General features: G+C 44.3%; 1 protein-coding gene across 1 annotated transcript in view; it reads right to left on the bottom strand.

Annotated features, from left to right (window-relative positions):
• Nucleotides 1–5,997: 5,997 nt before the first annotated feature.
• METTL16 (methyltransferase 16, N6-methyladenosine) overlaps nucleotides 5,998–17,066 on the bottom strand; it is a 76,170-nt gene continuing 65,101 nt past the window's right edge. The window contains exons 9-10 of the mRNA XM_045526112.1: nucleotides 14,756–14,929; nucleotides 5,998–14,637 (exon numbers count right to left, since the gene is read on the bottom strand). Coding sequence (XP_045382068.1) covers nucleotides 14,014–14,637; nucleotides 14,756–14,929 — 798 coding nt within the window. The 3' untranslated portion in view covers nucleotides 5,998–14,013. The remainder of the gene's footprint in view (nucleotides 14,638–14,755; nucleotides 14,930–17,066) is intronic.

Here is a 17,066-nt window from a genome sequence, read left to right as displayed (position 1 = left end):
GCTCCTCGCCCCGTGGGGAGGAACATTTATCTCTGACCCCACGGACCACTCTTTGAAGCCAGTTCTGGGGTAGGGCCCCTAATTAGAAAAAAGCCAGGGACGAATATCAAACTGGTCACCCTGTAAGGGGTCTTGATTGTGATTGGGGCAACAAAAATCTTCACCTGAAACCCAGCGCTGCTGTTCTGCTTCAGTGGCGGTCACACAAACCTCACTGGGACAGTTGGGAGTGACAGACGCAGATAGCTGAAGGCATATCTGGGGCACCCTGGAGCACGTCCAGTTCTGCTGTCCCAATGCTAAGTGTAGGACCCCTCAGTTGTGGCCCCAGACGCCTGCTTTTGCTAACCAGTCCAAGAAGAGTGGGGCAATCCATGTCAGTGGTTTTAGGACTCAGAAGCCTGGGCTTCATCATCACGCAACGCCAAAAAGCAAACCTTTATGGGGACGGCTGAGAGGCAGGTCACCCTGCCAATCCATCCCATCCACGCTGTGCCCTCACGGGAACATTCCCATTTCAGGGACTAGCTGAAAGCATATCAAGTTAGCACAAATGGAATGCTTGCTGGCTTTGCTCCTTTCTTTTGAGGGCATCATAGTGCATCCTAGTGAAAGAAAATGTGCACAGAAGATCCCGAAATCAAGAACCTAGTGAACGGAAGGAAGGGGGTTGTTTGCCAACACCAGTTTATAGGGGGCTCTGATCTTTGGTGGACGTCTAATGGCCCAGCACCTGGAGTTGAGCGTGGACACACACAGGTGCCACTGACCGTGCCTATGATGAGCTGGAGCAGATGGGGATTAGAACACAACAGCCCGGTTCTCCACGGGATGAGTGCACTTTTCCTACATCCGTGCTGGCCCTGACATTGCTTCCTTTAAAGTGTCTGCCACTCGCTGCCAGTATGGTTGGGCCTGGCCCACTCTGCACCGCTACATAAAATGGGAAATTGAAAGGTAACACATAGGCTGCGATGGTGGAAGGACCCTAAACAGCATAGATGGTCCCCGACTTTCGGTGATGAAACTTAAGATTTTTGACTTTACAATGGTACAGAGAAGCGCTATGCACTCAGTACGCTCCTCAACTTGGGATGGGGTGATGTCTAGTTAAACTCATCATAAGTCAAGGAGCATCTACATAATAGTGACCTGAGGTTCTCATTTTGTTTGGGGTCGGCACCCGAGCACTCTGCGCAGAATGCTACATCCAGCGTCCACTCCCGAATTCCTCAGGCGGTCATGGCTCTCACACAGCCCCGGAGTCTCTGCTAGAGGCTGAAATCCAATTTTTCTCACTCTTCTTGTCGAGCCAGCTCTATCCCATTAGGTAGGTAGGCATCGCTCTGAAAAGTAGTATTCTGAAGACACCTTTTCCTTCAGGTGGGGAAGCAGGAGCTAAAGTGGGGTGAACACAGATTTGAATGTCAGCCTCTCCCTTGCCCCCAATACCCCATCTGCTCCAGAGCTTAGTGAAGATGCTTGCTATTTAAAACAAACAGCCTTACTGGCTTCACATGATCATCTGTTTATTTGGGTCATATGGGGACAGCAGTCAGGGGATGTTAGGCAAAAGCAAGGGTTTAGAAAGGAGGCTGCTTCTGGGCCTTTTATTGCCTACAGGAGCCTGAAAATGGCCAAAAAGAATTTCTCATCAACGAAGGTTGGGGAATACACAGTGGGAGTCAGAGATACCTATAACTGGAGAGGGGATGAATAGGAGGGCTGTTTAACATTTTACCCCAGCTTCCTGTTCCAAGAGTGGGAGAGGCTGGCAGTTGTATTCATTCAAGGGAAAGAGAAAAGAAGTCTTTTTGGTTTCAATAGAAAGGTCAGCAGGTTTTGGGAATGATCCAAAGACCAGCCATCTCCAAGAAGTTGTTCCTTAAATTGCTTTTAGGTGCTCAGAACCTGTAGGACAGGAGAAAACCTGGTCCATCTATCATCATGTCTGTTCTCATGAGAGGGTTTCTGTTCTCAGTCTTCCTCCTCAAGTCTTGTGCACCCCAACACCCAGTTCAAATTCCATAATGTCCCCAATTTTTTAATATGCTGAGCCAGAGACATTCCCTTAGTGCAACTGCCTTTCTATTCCAGCACCACTCATTCCAACAAAGTATTAGACATACAGCTATGAAAATCAGTTCCCTGACCCCTATTAAAGCCTAAGTAATGAGAACACTGGAAAGGATGTGAAGCCAGAAGTACAGATATTCACACTGCATCCTAGATGTCCCAACCCTTCAGACCTGATTTATCTTTTGCAAGTGGCTTTAAGAGCTTTTCACCTATCATACTTCAAACAAGACCAAAGGGAGAAAGTCAGCTGGGGAGTGAAAAGGTAAGGACAGAAGACTAGTATGTGCAGGAACATACCAGACAACATTCATTTAACAAATATTTATTGTGCACCTAACATGTACTAGGCACTGGGCTAGATACCTGGTAGCCAAGGCCAGGTGACCTTTGGTAAGCCAGACTGGGGTAAAAGGCCACAGAGCAGAACTCAACCCCACAGTAATATTTCGGAAAGGCTAGTTTTGCTCTCCACCATCATGCTGGGTGCAGCACAAGTGTTAATATGACCACATAAAGACCCAGAAGGCTACTCATTTACTCATTTCAGAAGGTACAGTTGGCCCTCTGTATCCGTGGGTTCAGTATCCATGAACTCAACCAACTGAGGATCAAAAATACTCATGGATGGCTGGGCGTGGTGGCTCATACCTGTAATCCTAGCACTCTGGGAGACCGAGGCAGGAGGATCGCTTGAGCTCAGGAGTTCGAGATCAGCCTGAGCAAGAGCGAGACCTTGTCTCTACTAAAAATAGAAAAATTAGCCAGGTGTGGTGATGCACATCTGTAGTCCCAGCTACTCAGAAGTCTGAGGCAGAAGGATCACTTGTGCCCATGAGTTTGAAGTTGCAGTGAGCTATGATGACTCCACTGCACTCTAGCCAGGGTGACAGAGTGAGACTCTATCTCAAAAAAAAAAAAAAAAAAATTTTTTCAGGCAAAAAATAATTAAAAATACAACAATTAAAAACAGAAATTTAAAACACCAATAAAGCACAACTATTTACATAGCATTTATATTGTATTAGGCATTATAAGTAGAGATGATTTAAAGTATACAGAAGGGTGTACATAGGTTATATGCAAACACTACACCATTTTATATTAGGGACTTGAGCAACCTCAGATTTTGGTACCCTCAGGGTGCTGAAACCAATCCCCCTTGAGTACTGAGGAATGACTGTAATCATATCTTTCTAAGAAGAGCTAAAAAGAAATCAAGTGGATTTGAGGGTAGGTAAGCCAACTGAACCTGATTCCTGACAAGCCCAGAGTGAATGAAGAGCAGGACTTTGAATTACTTGACAGAGGTGTACCCCATAGGGTACCCACTCAATCATCAGTGAAGTGGGCTCCCCAGAGCCAGAAGTTTCCACAGAACTTTTCACCTACCTTCCCCGCCCCAGTGAGTTGTCAGAGGATTCTCCTGAACCCAGACAACAGGTACAATCAGGTTCCACCTTCCCATTCATGTACTTTCCCCTCTTCATGGCCTCACACGATGAGAGGTGAGATCACCTGGTCCAACCTCCCAAGACAAGGGGTCTTACCCAAGGTCACAAAGCTGCCAAATGTCAGCTGGGTTGAGAAGTGGCCTGGTCCTTTTCTGTGACTGTCTGGGCCAGCCCAGCATGGGGAAGTGCTATCAATGTGGGGTCCAGAGTCCCTGAAAGCCTCACAGAAATGAGTGAAGAGGGGGAGAGAGCCCCCCCCTCCTAGTTAAAGGCAGGAATAATTATTCACTTTGCATAGTGGTGCCCAACAAACAAGCTTAGCAGAGTGAAAAAGCAAGCAAAGAGAATCAGACTTGGGATCAAGGACCTCAGATGACCTCAGGGGACACTACTCTGCCTCAGGCCACTCTGAGGAATTGAGAGCTTCTAACTGGGGCTGGGTAGGCAGCCATTCCTCACTGGTGCCTATGTCTGGCCTAAAAAGGTGACTAGGGCAAAGGGGCAGATTTCTATCCAGGCAACCACTGTGGGTGTGGACACTGAGTAATAAGGAAAGAAATGCAGTTCACAAGCAAAAAGGGAGGAGCCACGTCCTCTGAGCCAGCCACGCTAAGCAGCTGGGGGGCGGGGGGCTGTGAATGACAGTGGGTCAGAGCCTTGGGTTAGGAGGAAGCTGATCAAGTAGAAAGGCACACGGGGAAGGATGACAACCTCAGTTATGCCTCTGAAGAGAAAAAGAGGCGGCTTTACGAGAGTAAATTAATTCAGGTCAAAGGAGTAGGACAGCGCAGAAGTTATGAGTCAAGAGAGGTGGAGTCCTGCAAGGAGCGTCCAGAGCCAGCTGGATCATGCAGGCTGATAGTGAAGGCCCCTCCCAGGGCACAGGGGCTGGAATGCACTAAGTGCCCCAGGAAAGGACTAAGGTCTACTGCCCCAGCAACCCAAGTTCACACTTACAGGCAAGGCTGTAGGATCAAGTCTCCAAAACCAAACAGATCAGCTGCCTACGCCAGTAACTGATACTCTCTCAGATTAGGCAAGGCCCAGAGCAGTGGCCTGTCACTAGCTGGACTGCCCAGAGTAGATGCCATCTACCCAGGGCTCAGCTCTACATGCACCATCAGATCTCTTACCGAGGCGCCAGGGCCCACTGGGAGAGTCTATACTGGGTGGTGCTGGGGGGACATACTCCGTCCCTCAGCCTGCTCTAGTCCCTGTCTCCATCAGGGACACCTCAGAGGGAAGTGCTTACCAGCCATCTCTCTGAAGAGTTACTCTGACAACTCTGAACCATCTGTTAAACACAGTTAGGTCCTTAAAGTTCATACCATAGACCAACATAAATTTAAGTGCAAAAACATAAAAAACAAAACCAAAACAGCGGCCGGGTGCGGTGGCTCATGCCTGTAATCCTAGCAGTCTGGGAGGCCGAGGCAGAAGGATCACTCGAGGTCAGGAGTTCAAGACCAGCCTGAGCAAGATCAAGACCCTGTCTCTACTTAAAAATAGAAAGAAATTAACCAGACAACTAAAAATATATAGAAAAAGTTAGCCGGGCATGGTGGCGCATGCCTGTAGTCCCAGCTACTCAGGAAGCTGAGGCAGAAGGATTGCTTGAGCCCAGGAGTTTGAGGTTGCTGTGAGCTAGGCTGACGCCACGGCACTCTAGCCAGGGCAACAGAGTGAGACTCTGTCTCAAAAAAAACAAAAACAAAAACAAAACCCCAAAATAGCCATAATAAAATACAGGTAAACATTTTTATGCCCTAAAGTGAAGTTTTCTACCCAGAAAGGCAAACAAAGAAATATAAAGGCACAGTGGGATAGATCTGATTACCTCAAAAAGCTCCTAACTGTAAAAATAAAATTATTTAAAAAAAGCAAAAGGAAAATGACAAAATGGAGGGAAGTCTTAGCAACATATGCCCTTGCAATTCAGTAAGAAAAAGAACACTTGGATAGAAAAAGGAACAGAAATGTAAAGTTTATAAAACAATAAATATATGAAGTAATATATATAACACATATATGCATAAATATATGAAAATGTTTGATCTTGCCTACCATAATAAAATCCAAACACTGAAATAATTTCTTGCCTACCAATTGACAAGAGTTTTTCAAAATTAGCCTCCTACTGCTAGCAAAGGCGCGGCAAAAACAGGCACTCATGGAAATGTGAAGTAACACAAGCTCTGCAGTGAGCAAATTGGCAGCATATTGGAAGAGCCTTTAAAAAAGTCATTATCTTCTGCCTCAGTACTTCTTATACAAATTTATCCTACAATGAGAAAAATGCATAAAGGTTTTTATATGAAAATATTCACCAAAGCATTATTTACAATAGTGAAAACCAGAAAATCTAAATTTCCAACTAGGAACAATTGGCTTAGTGAAGGAATGCTCAAACGAGATTACAGCTTGTGAGGAAAACAGGGTTGTTAGCGCACCAAAGTATTCACAGTGGTTGTCTTCGGGCAGTGTGATTACTGGTCATTTTTATTTTCACAAGTTTTCTGAACCACATATTAGTTTTATAATCAGAAAAAAGTCATCACAATGTATTGCTAAATGAAAACGATTATACAACAGTAATGTACAATGATTCCACATTTGCTGTGTAAAAAATATATATGCATATAAAAATACTAAGACAACAAAATATAAAATAATTTCCTTTGAGTAGTGGAACTGTAGTTTTATTCATTATTTTCTAAAATTTTTTATAATGAAAAGTATTGCTTTTGTAAAATGAAACTGTCACACAGGGAAAAGACTGGCCTGTGTTTTACCAGAAAGGACCTCCCATTCTTTGATCTCAGCTAACTCACCTGTGCATATGGATCTACTTCCTGTCCTAGTTTTTCTTCTGAAAGCTCCTGGTTCAGCCCCCAAAGCAGGTTTCTTCATCTTGCTTCCCCCCAGTATATCTAAATCTGCTTATTCTGCTGCTTTACGCTGAAGATCCCCAGAGACCATGAAGGCTACTCTTACAGTCCACGTGGGCCATGAGGAACCACATTAAGGCAGTGGCACTAAGGGGTGGACAGGTCGAGCTAGACCGGGGAGAGATTTCTAAGGCGGAATTGACAGGATTTAGTGGAAGACTTCAGTCCCGGGTGGGAAAGGAGAGGGAAGAGCAGAGACTTCTCATCTGGACAGCTGGGTGGATGGTGATCACGACGTAGGAGAAGCAGGTACAGCCAGTCAGGTGAGTGTCACACAGCCAGGGTCCTGAGGGAGATGTCTGGTAGGCGGATAGGTCAGTGGATGCTGGAAGTTTGGGAGAGGTCTGGATTTGGGCACGATGAACATACGGGTGAGTAGCAGCTGAAGTCGCTGGGGCAGACGTGGTCAGCCAGAGTGGGGCGAAGGGCAAGCAGGCCCATGGATAGAATCCTTGGGACTCTCCCTTTAAGAGGTGGGAAGAGCCCTGGAAAGGGAGGACAGGTAGCAACCAGGCCAGCAGCTACAGTAAATGAGCAAAGTGGAGGCAGCAAATATACCCACAGTTCTCTCACCCCATGGGAGAAGAGGTCATAAAGTAATGGTTTACCATGGTTTTCATAAAAGAATCAGTGGTCAGGATTCACAACTAAAAAAATTTTTCATAAATCTGGATTTCTGGCTTCCCTCAAAAAATCAGAAGATCCAACAACGCTGGACGTTGATTTTAGCATGGCAATAACCAACAGGAGTTGAATAAAAGCTTGGGCATGAACTCTTTCCCTTCTTGCCTGGCCCCTGGTAAAGAAGATGAGGAAATGTTTTTTCTTCGTGAATGAAAAAGTCCTTATCTGTACTGGTCCAGAGCTCACTGAAATACTGGCCAGGGTTTGGCCCACAGAGACCCCAAACGTACCCACTTGTGGCCCTGCAGGCAGGAATCCTGGGACAAACGTGTCTGAAATAAGGATCCACCATTAGAGCAGACTGGGACTCCCCCTTTCCCAGCAAGAGACATAAAGTCTTCCAATGGCAAGTCTACGGGAGCAGGTCCCCACCTCACCCACTGTCCTGGGAGGGGGTCCCGCTCTGCAGGGCTCTCCGGAGAGCCGCCTCTTTTTGGACAGCAGCAGCACAAGCTGCCGTTTCCCCGGGGGCTGCCTGGCTGCTGGAACCAGCCAAGTCCCCCAGCTGGGAATTTCTTGGCTCTGGTTTCTAGATTTCTGGGGCCACATTCCCTCTGAATGGGTCCCACCAGATGGCAGGGCGTCTTTGCTTTTCCCCAGATTTACGCTAGTTCACGCACCCTACCTGGGGAAGAGGACTGCTGCTTCTCTGACAATTGCTACCTTCTCCAGCAAGCTCAAAAAGCACATGAGTTTTGTGTTGTTCTGTATGTGAAATATTTGGAGCTGCCTTATTAAAAAAAGAATTAAACCTCTTTTCCATTATTATACAATTATGTATTGTCAAAGAGTCATTACCTAATTATCAGTTATTTCACATTGATTCTGGTCCAACATGTGCTTTCACTAACTACTTAATTATCTGCACTACTGCCAAATGCAAAACTCTGCAAAGATTTGGTAGCATGAATTAAGAACTAATTATAAGTAATTTCACTTACTGAATCTTACTCATTGATCATAGGCTGGAAAATATTACCTTAAAGTGCTAAACTGTGAAGCTGGGTAAGAGATGCCTTTTCTCTCTTCCTTGTGTCACATAATTGCATCTCGTTCCCTAGAGGTGGGTCAGATGAGCCTGGAAGTACATTTCCATCCTAAGTGCAGCACTTGTCATAGAATTCTGACTTTTGGCACAAGATCCCAGTCTCAGCTTCTTGGACCTGGGTTCATATTCCATTTCTATGACTTAGATTTGTGGATGACTTTAGGGCAAGTCATGGGAGCTTTCTGAGCTTCCATTTCCTTCAACCATCACACAGGGACACCACACCACCTTACAGGGTTATCAAATGAGACAATCCATGTAGCAGGTGGACAATCTAATATCAGTCCCCTGTTCCTCCCTCCATAACATGGAAGTACGGGTTTTGTTTCTGGTCCAAAGGTGGTACACTACACCTGCAGTTATATACCTGAGGTCTGGGCCTTTTCATTTGAGTCCACTTATAAGATTTTCTAATCAGAAGTCAAAAACTCACAGAAGAACCAGAAGAGATGAGCTAGTGGAGAAGCCTGCTCTTTGTTCCTGCCCTCTCCTGGGTGTTTCAGGCCTTCTCTCACCTCAGTGCTGCTACGACTGTGAAGCAAGAATCCCTCATCTTTTACGTGAGGAAGCCAAGGCCCAGGACAAACTGACTTACCCGTAAGAGGAATAGAACTGCAGCGTGAAGCCGGGTCTGATGAACTGCAAAGTCTGTGCTTTCCTTTCACTCCCCTAGGGTGGCTGGAAACGTATCCTGGATTTACATAGCCTTTGCCCTCTTCAGAGCATCAGACACAAACCAATTCTGCCACAACTAACTGCGCTGTCTGCTCCACCCCTTCTTCGCTCCATTCCCTGCTCATAACAAGCACCCATGATCCTCTACTTCCCTGAAGAAAGCCCGGAGTCCCTGATGTTTCTGCTTGGATTGAGACAGGCAGGTAAGCTGCGCCTCAGAGGGCATTCGGAGGTGCCAGGGCTTCACCCAGTCACAACATAGTTCCTGGGAGTAAAAAGCACAGCCTCCAATAGGCAGCATTAGCTGTTCCAAAACGGAGCATTAGCTGTTCCAACCAGCAATTAAAAAAATCAACCGCTGTTTTAGTCATTTGGGTGAGTCACAGCAGAGGATCTGAATGTCTTCACAGAGCAGAGCAGGAACTCTGCGGTATGTGTGTGACGCCCCACTGTTAGTGGGGTGAGCCCCGTGCAGGGCTCTCTAACACTGCGCTGGCAGTGCACCGAGAGGTGTATACTTGCGATTATTAGAAAGGTTCAGGACCATCAATGCCCTGCTCCACGAGGCACAAGCCAATTCATTCAATTAAGCCTCTTCTGGGTTTTACTGAGGTTAATGCCCATTCAACAAACCAAATCTGAGCACCAACTTCCTGACAAACAATGCGGTCACGTCCCTTTCCTCAGGGCACCCCCTGGATGGCTGTAAAACTGCTGCACCTTTGACTTTCCTTCTTCCAGAGGGCTCCTGACTTAGTTTTCCAAACTGGACCTTCTTCCTCCTGATATGCAGAACTGCTGGGCAGCCACCCCCAACATCAGATCCTGTGCCAGCCCGCACAGACCCCAGGGGCCGTAATACACATCTTCTACACAGAGACACCTCTTGTGAGAAACAAGGCCTAGATAACCTATGTAACATACACCACACAGAACCCTCACCGACTTCGGATTTAAACAACATATCAGATGCATGTTAGTCAGCCAGCCAGATAAACCCAAACAAGGATCAACAGAAGAACATTAAAGACAGTTTCTCTCTTGAGATCTCTGTTACAAAAGGCTGTGGAACAAAAGCCTTTTGAAAAGTTACTGTTTTAAGACAACTAAACATTCCCTCACCACTATCTCCATTAACCAGATACCAATAAAAAGTTGATCCAAAGGACTGGCCTAGCCTAGGTATATTCTAGAGTAGAATGGCAGATGGAAAGAAAAGAAAAAATAGTCAATTGGGACCACGAAAAACCATAAGGGTGGAAAACTCGCTAGGTGTTCACGGTGTGGGAGAAAGATTTCTCATGCAGAGATTAGGATATATATATATATAAGTAAACAGTTTATTTCATCTTCTTAGAAGGAGAGAGAGTGAGAGAGAAGAGAGAGAGAAAGATGGCATGGCATCCAAGGTGTCAGCACTGAGGCCAAGTGGCTTGCTGATTTTATGGGGACAAAGAGAAAGGAAATAAAAGGCTTTTGAGAAGTTACTGTTTTAAGTTAACTAAACATCCTCCCTCCAGTATCCCCATTAACTGGAATACAAACAAAAAGTTGATCCAAAGGACTGGCCCAGCCTAGATATATTCTAGAGTAGAAGGGCAGATGGAAAGAAAAGAAAAAAATAGTCAACTGGGACTATAAAAACCATCAAAAGGTTGAAAGGGATTATGCCAGATAAGACCATGGGTAGTGTTTTCTTTTTACTTTGACTTTTCAAATTTTGTTTATGTGAAAATGTACTTGTTTACACAAAAATACAAATCTGGGTAGCAATTGGCTATTTCAAGAAAGTACTACAGACACAATTTTATCCATTCCCACAGTGGTTAAGGCACTTGATCAAAGGGCCGAAGATGCCCCCGTGTGGCTACAAAGGGAAACGCTGTGGTTTAAGGAAGGTGGAGGGGCTCCCACAGCCAGTCAAGAATTCATCAACTCTCTTCTTTTAAAAGGCCTCAGATTTTCCAGAGGCTTGCATCTTTTCCACACCTTGTAGTTTTAGTATTCCTATCAGAACAAGAAGTTCAAGTGCTCATATGATAAGCTTTGATTTCTATCAAGAGAAGAGACATTTTATGTTTTTAAAAATATATACTAATCTACATAAAGCCTTGAGATTAGCTGAAATGCCACCACAGAGCTGTCAACCCTGAGAGGACATGCAGCAAAGCTCTGGTGTGGGAACAGCTGGGCAAGGATGTGGGGGGAAAGAACCAAACTGATGGAGGCAAAGCAGATTCCAAGGAACAAAAGCAGCTTTAGTTCACCTCAGAAAACAAGCTCCGCTTCTGTTCCCACTTTAGTTATCAAGAGATCAGAAGCCAATTCTAGGGGCCAGAATAGAATTTAAGATAATACCACAAGGATTTAATTTCATGCCAATCCACCAACATGAACTTGACCTCTAGACATTTCAGGAGAGTATCACTCAACATTATGACACATGGGTCAATTTTTTTTAAAGAAAAAGATCCTTTCCGCCTATACTGGAGATACATGCTATCACACATCACACAACGATAAAACATATGCATGACCAAAACAATTTGTAGATGTTCTTTTAAAATGTTTTCAGTGTTCTCTCATTAGATAGTCTAAGAAATAAACTATTCTTCCCAGAGAAGGAAATGAAGACATCCAAATGCAAGAAAGGCACTCATAGCTCTAGTACTTCTAAGACTGTGGAAGTCTCCCTTGTCACATAATTTTTAAATTCTAAGATTATTAGCTATAAAACTTCCTCCATGACACCACACCTTAAACCTAGGCACTAAAATACATACAGACACAGACACACCTTTTGTGCCTCCAGTTACACAGAGTATTCTCTGGGAATAGCTAAGAACTAGACTTAAAGGCCAATACTGTGCCAGAAAGATATATGGAAAAGGCAAGAAGTGTAAATAAATATACTACTATTATAACATGGAAAAATACTTACAAGACATTAAATGAAACAAACCACAATATAAAACTGAGTATACAGCATGAGTACAACCAAAGTTAAAACCACTCACTCACACACCCCACCTGTAGAAAGATTGGACAGAAACACACGAATACCAAGAGTGGCCGTGTGAGAGAAGGTTCAAACTGGGAGTGGTTTTGTTGTAAGTTTTTGACTTTCATTTTTCAAATCTTCTTTAATAAGCATGTGCTACTCTTTCATAAAACAAACAATCAAACAACAAATTCTTATTGACTACTTATTGAATGAACAGTTGCCACTTAACTCAATTATTCTAAAACTATGTCAAGAAAACTAGGTTTGGGTCTGGCATATGACGCCAGTGTGGTATTGATCAGAGGTAAGTTTCAGTTGGTAACTCAGTGGTAAAAAAAAAAAAAGAAGTACACCAGGATGGTGGTATGGGCTGGTATAGCAGAAAATTACTGGACTCAGGGAATCCAGGGTCCTGGATTGAATCTTGGCGCTGTGTGACCCTGGATGTCGGTTTCCTCATCCTGTCAAATGAATGGTTGGACTAAAATACTGGTTCTTAATCCTTAGATTACTGACCTATGTCATAGACCCTCTCTCTGGGGGTGGAGGGGGGGGCGGCGGAATAACAAAATACATATGCTCACAGGCCTTTTGGAAATAATTCCAGGAAACTTCTAGATTACCTGGAGGTCCACAGACCAGGTTAGGAACGCTGGTCAATACGCTCTCTTCTCTAGCTCCAGCTCCACTGCCAGAGGGAAGCACACTAGTTCCACTTCCTGTATCTCTGCTAAGGGCCTGATCTAGCTGTTGCCAAGATGTGCCAAGGTCATCTGCTTTCTGCCCTAACCGCCACCTCTCAAAAGGGTGGCCTAACGATCCAGCACCAGTCTTCTTTGCAGATGACAAGAAGCTCTGGCACTATGCTCAAAGATTTTGGTCTAAATAGAACCCTGGGCTGCTGATGTAAAATCAAGCTATAAAAGTCAAGCACAGCAGAGGGTTACTGAGAGATCAAAAAAAGAGACTCCTCTTCCAGAGGTCTTTCTGCTGAACCCCGGCATTCCGATTAGAAGCATGTTTTAAGGACATGGATGGTGACCCAGGCCTCAGAATTCCCAGTGTGAGTAGGTAAGCACAGAGAGGATTACAAGTGAAGCCACAAAACGCAGAATTTGATCAGTAACAAATTATCTGCCAATAGACAAGACTTTCGTAAGCTTCCTACTGCACATACTCTCTTGCTCCATTTCTCATTTCTATCATCAATCACTTACCCACTCAGAGCAAAGAAAATATTTTCCCTAACTCCACGATTCAAACAGGATTGGCAGTTTTCAATTTTGAATATTCTTATATTAAAAACAAGTTTCACTTCATATGTCAAAACAAAAATCATACAGCAGTGAAACTGCTATAAAACGGTGCTTCTGACAGGCCGGGGTGGGGGTATGGGTGCGTTTTGCTGTGTCTCAGTCACACCTAGGAGTTTTGCTTACCTCATTCTGCTTCTGAAATAAACAACATCAAAACAGCCTGAGTCAGGAATGCGCCATTCTCCAGATCTGCCCTTCTTTCTGGCATTACTAAGCTTTCCTCCTCGACTCTCCCACTGGGCCAGTTCCTTTCTGAGGACTGACACAGGGTCAAGCAATCATATGCACCCGAGCCAGTGTCAGTCTTGAAGGGTGACCCAGAAGAGAGAATCAGGGCCTGTGTGCCCTAATTGTGAGCCAAGAGCCACCCCTCCTCAAGAAGCACCCTTGGGTGACAGAGAACAGGATGCTCTGGGCAGTGCTGCCCAGGACAGACTCCACAAACAATCCTTTTGACCTCAGACGACCAGTCCAAAGCTGAAGGGACCAGCTTAAGTCGGCTTTAAATCCCTCATGAGTTTACTGATGGCTTTTTGTTGTTACTGATATAATTCTTCCTCCTGAACTACCATACTACAATTCCCTGTAACCTTAAAAACCAGCTGGGCGGGGTGGGGGGGTGGGGGGCAGGGGGCAGTTTAAAAATGAATTAATTGGTTTCTGGTTTGGGGGATTTTTTTTTGTTTTTTGTTTTTTAAACTCCACAAAATGCTTCTAATGGGCCAGTGGTGGAATTCCTCTTGTCACCCTACAGGACACTCCAAAGCAAGCTGCTTCACACTATTCCAGCTGTGCAAGGAGTTTGGAGTTAACTAGCCACAAGCCTGAAAATTTGGTTACGTATATAGGTACAAAGCTGGTTCATCAAATCCCTGTTCTGGCCCTCGACCCAATGCATTTCAACTAAGGCATCGTCCACCTCCTTCTTAACGTTTATCAAACACTTAAACAGGTATTGTCCAGCCATTCCTTGGAGATGTTTGCCCTTTTCAGCCACTGGGTTGCTAAACTGCTCAGAAGCCTCTTGGTCTTGGGCTCCGTTGCTGGAGCCTTTACAACTTTCCAAAACCTCCATCCCTCTCTTTTCCTCACTCCTTTCATCCTCCATGGGTTCTGGGTTTTCCTCCCGGGCAGGTGACTCCTGGCTTGGGCAACGGCCCTCAACGGCAGCAGGTTCGCCTTCCCGCAGAGCAGGCCCACACAGGGCACTCTCCCGGGGATCCTTGGCCAATTCTTGGCTATTGCCGGACTCTTTGGGGGTGGATTTTTTCTCTTCCAAGGCTTGAATGACATCCTCGGGAGCTCTCGGAACTTCTCTCAATTGTCTCACTCGCTCTCTTTTCTTTCTCCTTAAATGAATCCAAGAGTTTTCTATGGCTGTTAGGAACAGGCTAACTTCCTCTTTTCCACAGGGCACTCGTTTATGCTGGACCTGTTTGGAGGAAAAACAGAATTTTATAGGAAGTCACTTTTCCCTTCTCTTCAAATTCCCTTTAAAAAGAAAAAAGAAAGATTATTATGAGTACTTTGTCAATGTGATTACCAGATACCTTCAGATCGGTGAGAATTTTTTCAATCCATGTTGTGACAACCACTATGCCTTCCACTGTCTCAGAGCCCAAAGAAGATGCTTTGAGGGATAATTCTTTCATCACAGATGCCAACACTACAAACGTAATGGGTTTCCTTGGCTTCTCTAATTTTCTTCGCTTACTTGGTGGTGACTGAAAGAAAAACAAAGCATGGAGAAGAGAAGAAAGTTATTCAAATAATTAAATCCCATGGATCATAATAGACTCAGCTAGAGAAACTTCCATGACTTCTGCTACCAATCATAGACCAAAAAAAGAAAAAAACCATGAAGGCCTTTGCACATGTTATTCCCAATACTTAAAACAACCCTGCAAGACAGTTTTATCATCTCCCCATTTTACAAAAGAGAAAACAAAAATACAGAAAGGCTGGCTATGTCATTACAGCTCAAGGTCACACACTAGTAACTGAAGTTAGGATTTGAACCCCAAACCCAGGTTCTTTCCAACTATACCATGCTGCCTCTCTTCTGGCTATCAGTATATAACTCCTCCAGTTGCTAAATATTCTTAATGTACCTTTTGTGTTTAAAGCAGGCCTGTACAATTCTTTATTTCATGGCAACTCAAGGACCCTGGGAACACTGAGCTCTTTTCTATGAAGAACTGCATGGCATAAAAATCACCAACTAGTACTTTGAATTTATATTTGCTGAGGCTTGAAATAAAGCAGCCAGTGAACCACAGCTTATGAGATCACATGCAAGGAATGACCAGAGCCACTAAGGTCACATGGGCAAAAAAGGAGGACACTAAATCTTGGCTGATGTTAGGGCAAAGCCAATGGCTACCTAAGCACCGCCCATCAGCTGGGGACAGGGATACCAGCACCAACCAGCACACTGGATTTGAAAGCTGTTTCCAAAGAATCAAGATTGTCGTCTTCCTTTCTATCTCAAGCTGAAGGTGAATTACACCCTACCCACTAGAGGGACTCAAGTTCCATTTTAAAAACCAAATGACACCACTATACTTAAAACTTATTTCTTTAAAGTAAAAACTTTCTAAACAGTATTTTTTTTTAAATGACTCTTGGCTAAGACCATATATACTATGGACATTGTTTTAAGAGACAGATTTATACTTGTTGACAAAGTTTATCAAAACTTTAAAAAAGTAAGACAATTCTAAAGTTAGGGGCAAAGTGAGCAGGTAAGTACAGTAAGGAAAAAGGCTCAAAAAGAGAAAACACCCATTCAGGTTTGAAGATCTTTTTCTAGAAAAGGAATCTGATAACTGTGCTACTGATAATTCCAGTTCTACCTGGCAACACGGACAGAGCACACGCACACACACATACAGAGCAAGTTGCAATCACTGGGTGAGGCCTTCCAAGGACTAACCAGCAGCCCCACACTGTGTACATACACTGTGTACAGACACAACAAAATTGCCAGTTTATTCTATGCTAGAAAACAAAGTTAATATCAGAAATGATATTTCTAAAACCAACAATCTATATTTTCTCTTCATGCCAAAAACTAATAAAAATCAGAAATTAAAAAATGCTAGAAAACAAGCTTAGAAGAAAGAAAAATACCAAAAACAAAGGGTGTGTGTATGGGGGTGTGTGTGCGCGCGTGTGTGTGTCTCTGTGTAAGAACCTGCTCTTGAGAAATGAATAGTGGACTCTAAGACCTGTCTGAACCTGAACTTATTCAATTACGTTTCAGACAAGATGAGACAAATTCATATTGACATTGGGCCATAGTACTGTTATTACTCAATCACCCAGCATAAGAAACATAATTTCCACAGTCTACTGAGAGTCTTTTTAAAACAAGATGACTAAGCTGGAAAGGAAGAAATGGTGGTGTGGGGGAGCATGATGGGGATCAACAATCAGATCCCCCATTCTGCCTCCCAACACTGAGGCCATTGCCATGGAGAGCTCACTGGAATGGGACACCAAAGGTCACCTGCAGCAGGCATGGCTGACAGGTGAGCACTTCATCTCTCTTCTCACAGAAGTAGCAATCATTTGTGATAATTCCAACCAGCAAAGTGGAGATATTGTTGTTTCTTATTTGTCATGCTAAATCTGACCTACAAAACTCTTTCTCCAAAATTAAGAATAGACTGCTCATCATTTCTAGAAATTAACAGAGAAAACAGATCCTCACCAAACCTGACAAGAGCTCCATCAAGGATCCTCTTTCAAAGTTCTGAGGGAGTCAGAAACAACACAACAGACGACGACTACCCTGCTATCTTGGGACCAAAATGAAAACTTCCCCATCTCAGCTATTGCTCCTCCACCTTGCACCTT

Source organism: Lemur catta, chromosome 15 (genome assembly GCF_020740605.2).
Source record: "Lemur catta isolate mLemCat1 chromosome 15, mLemCat1.pri, whole genome shotgun sequence".
NCBI lineage: Eukaryota > Metazoa > Chordata > Mammalia > Primates > Lemuridae > Lemur > Lemur catta.
The sequence above is the reverse complement of the archived record's forward strand: the minus strand, read 5'-3'. Positions and strand labels throughout refer to the sequence as shown.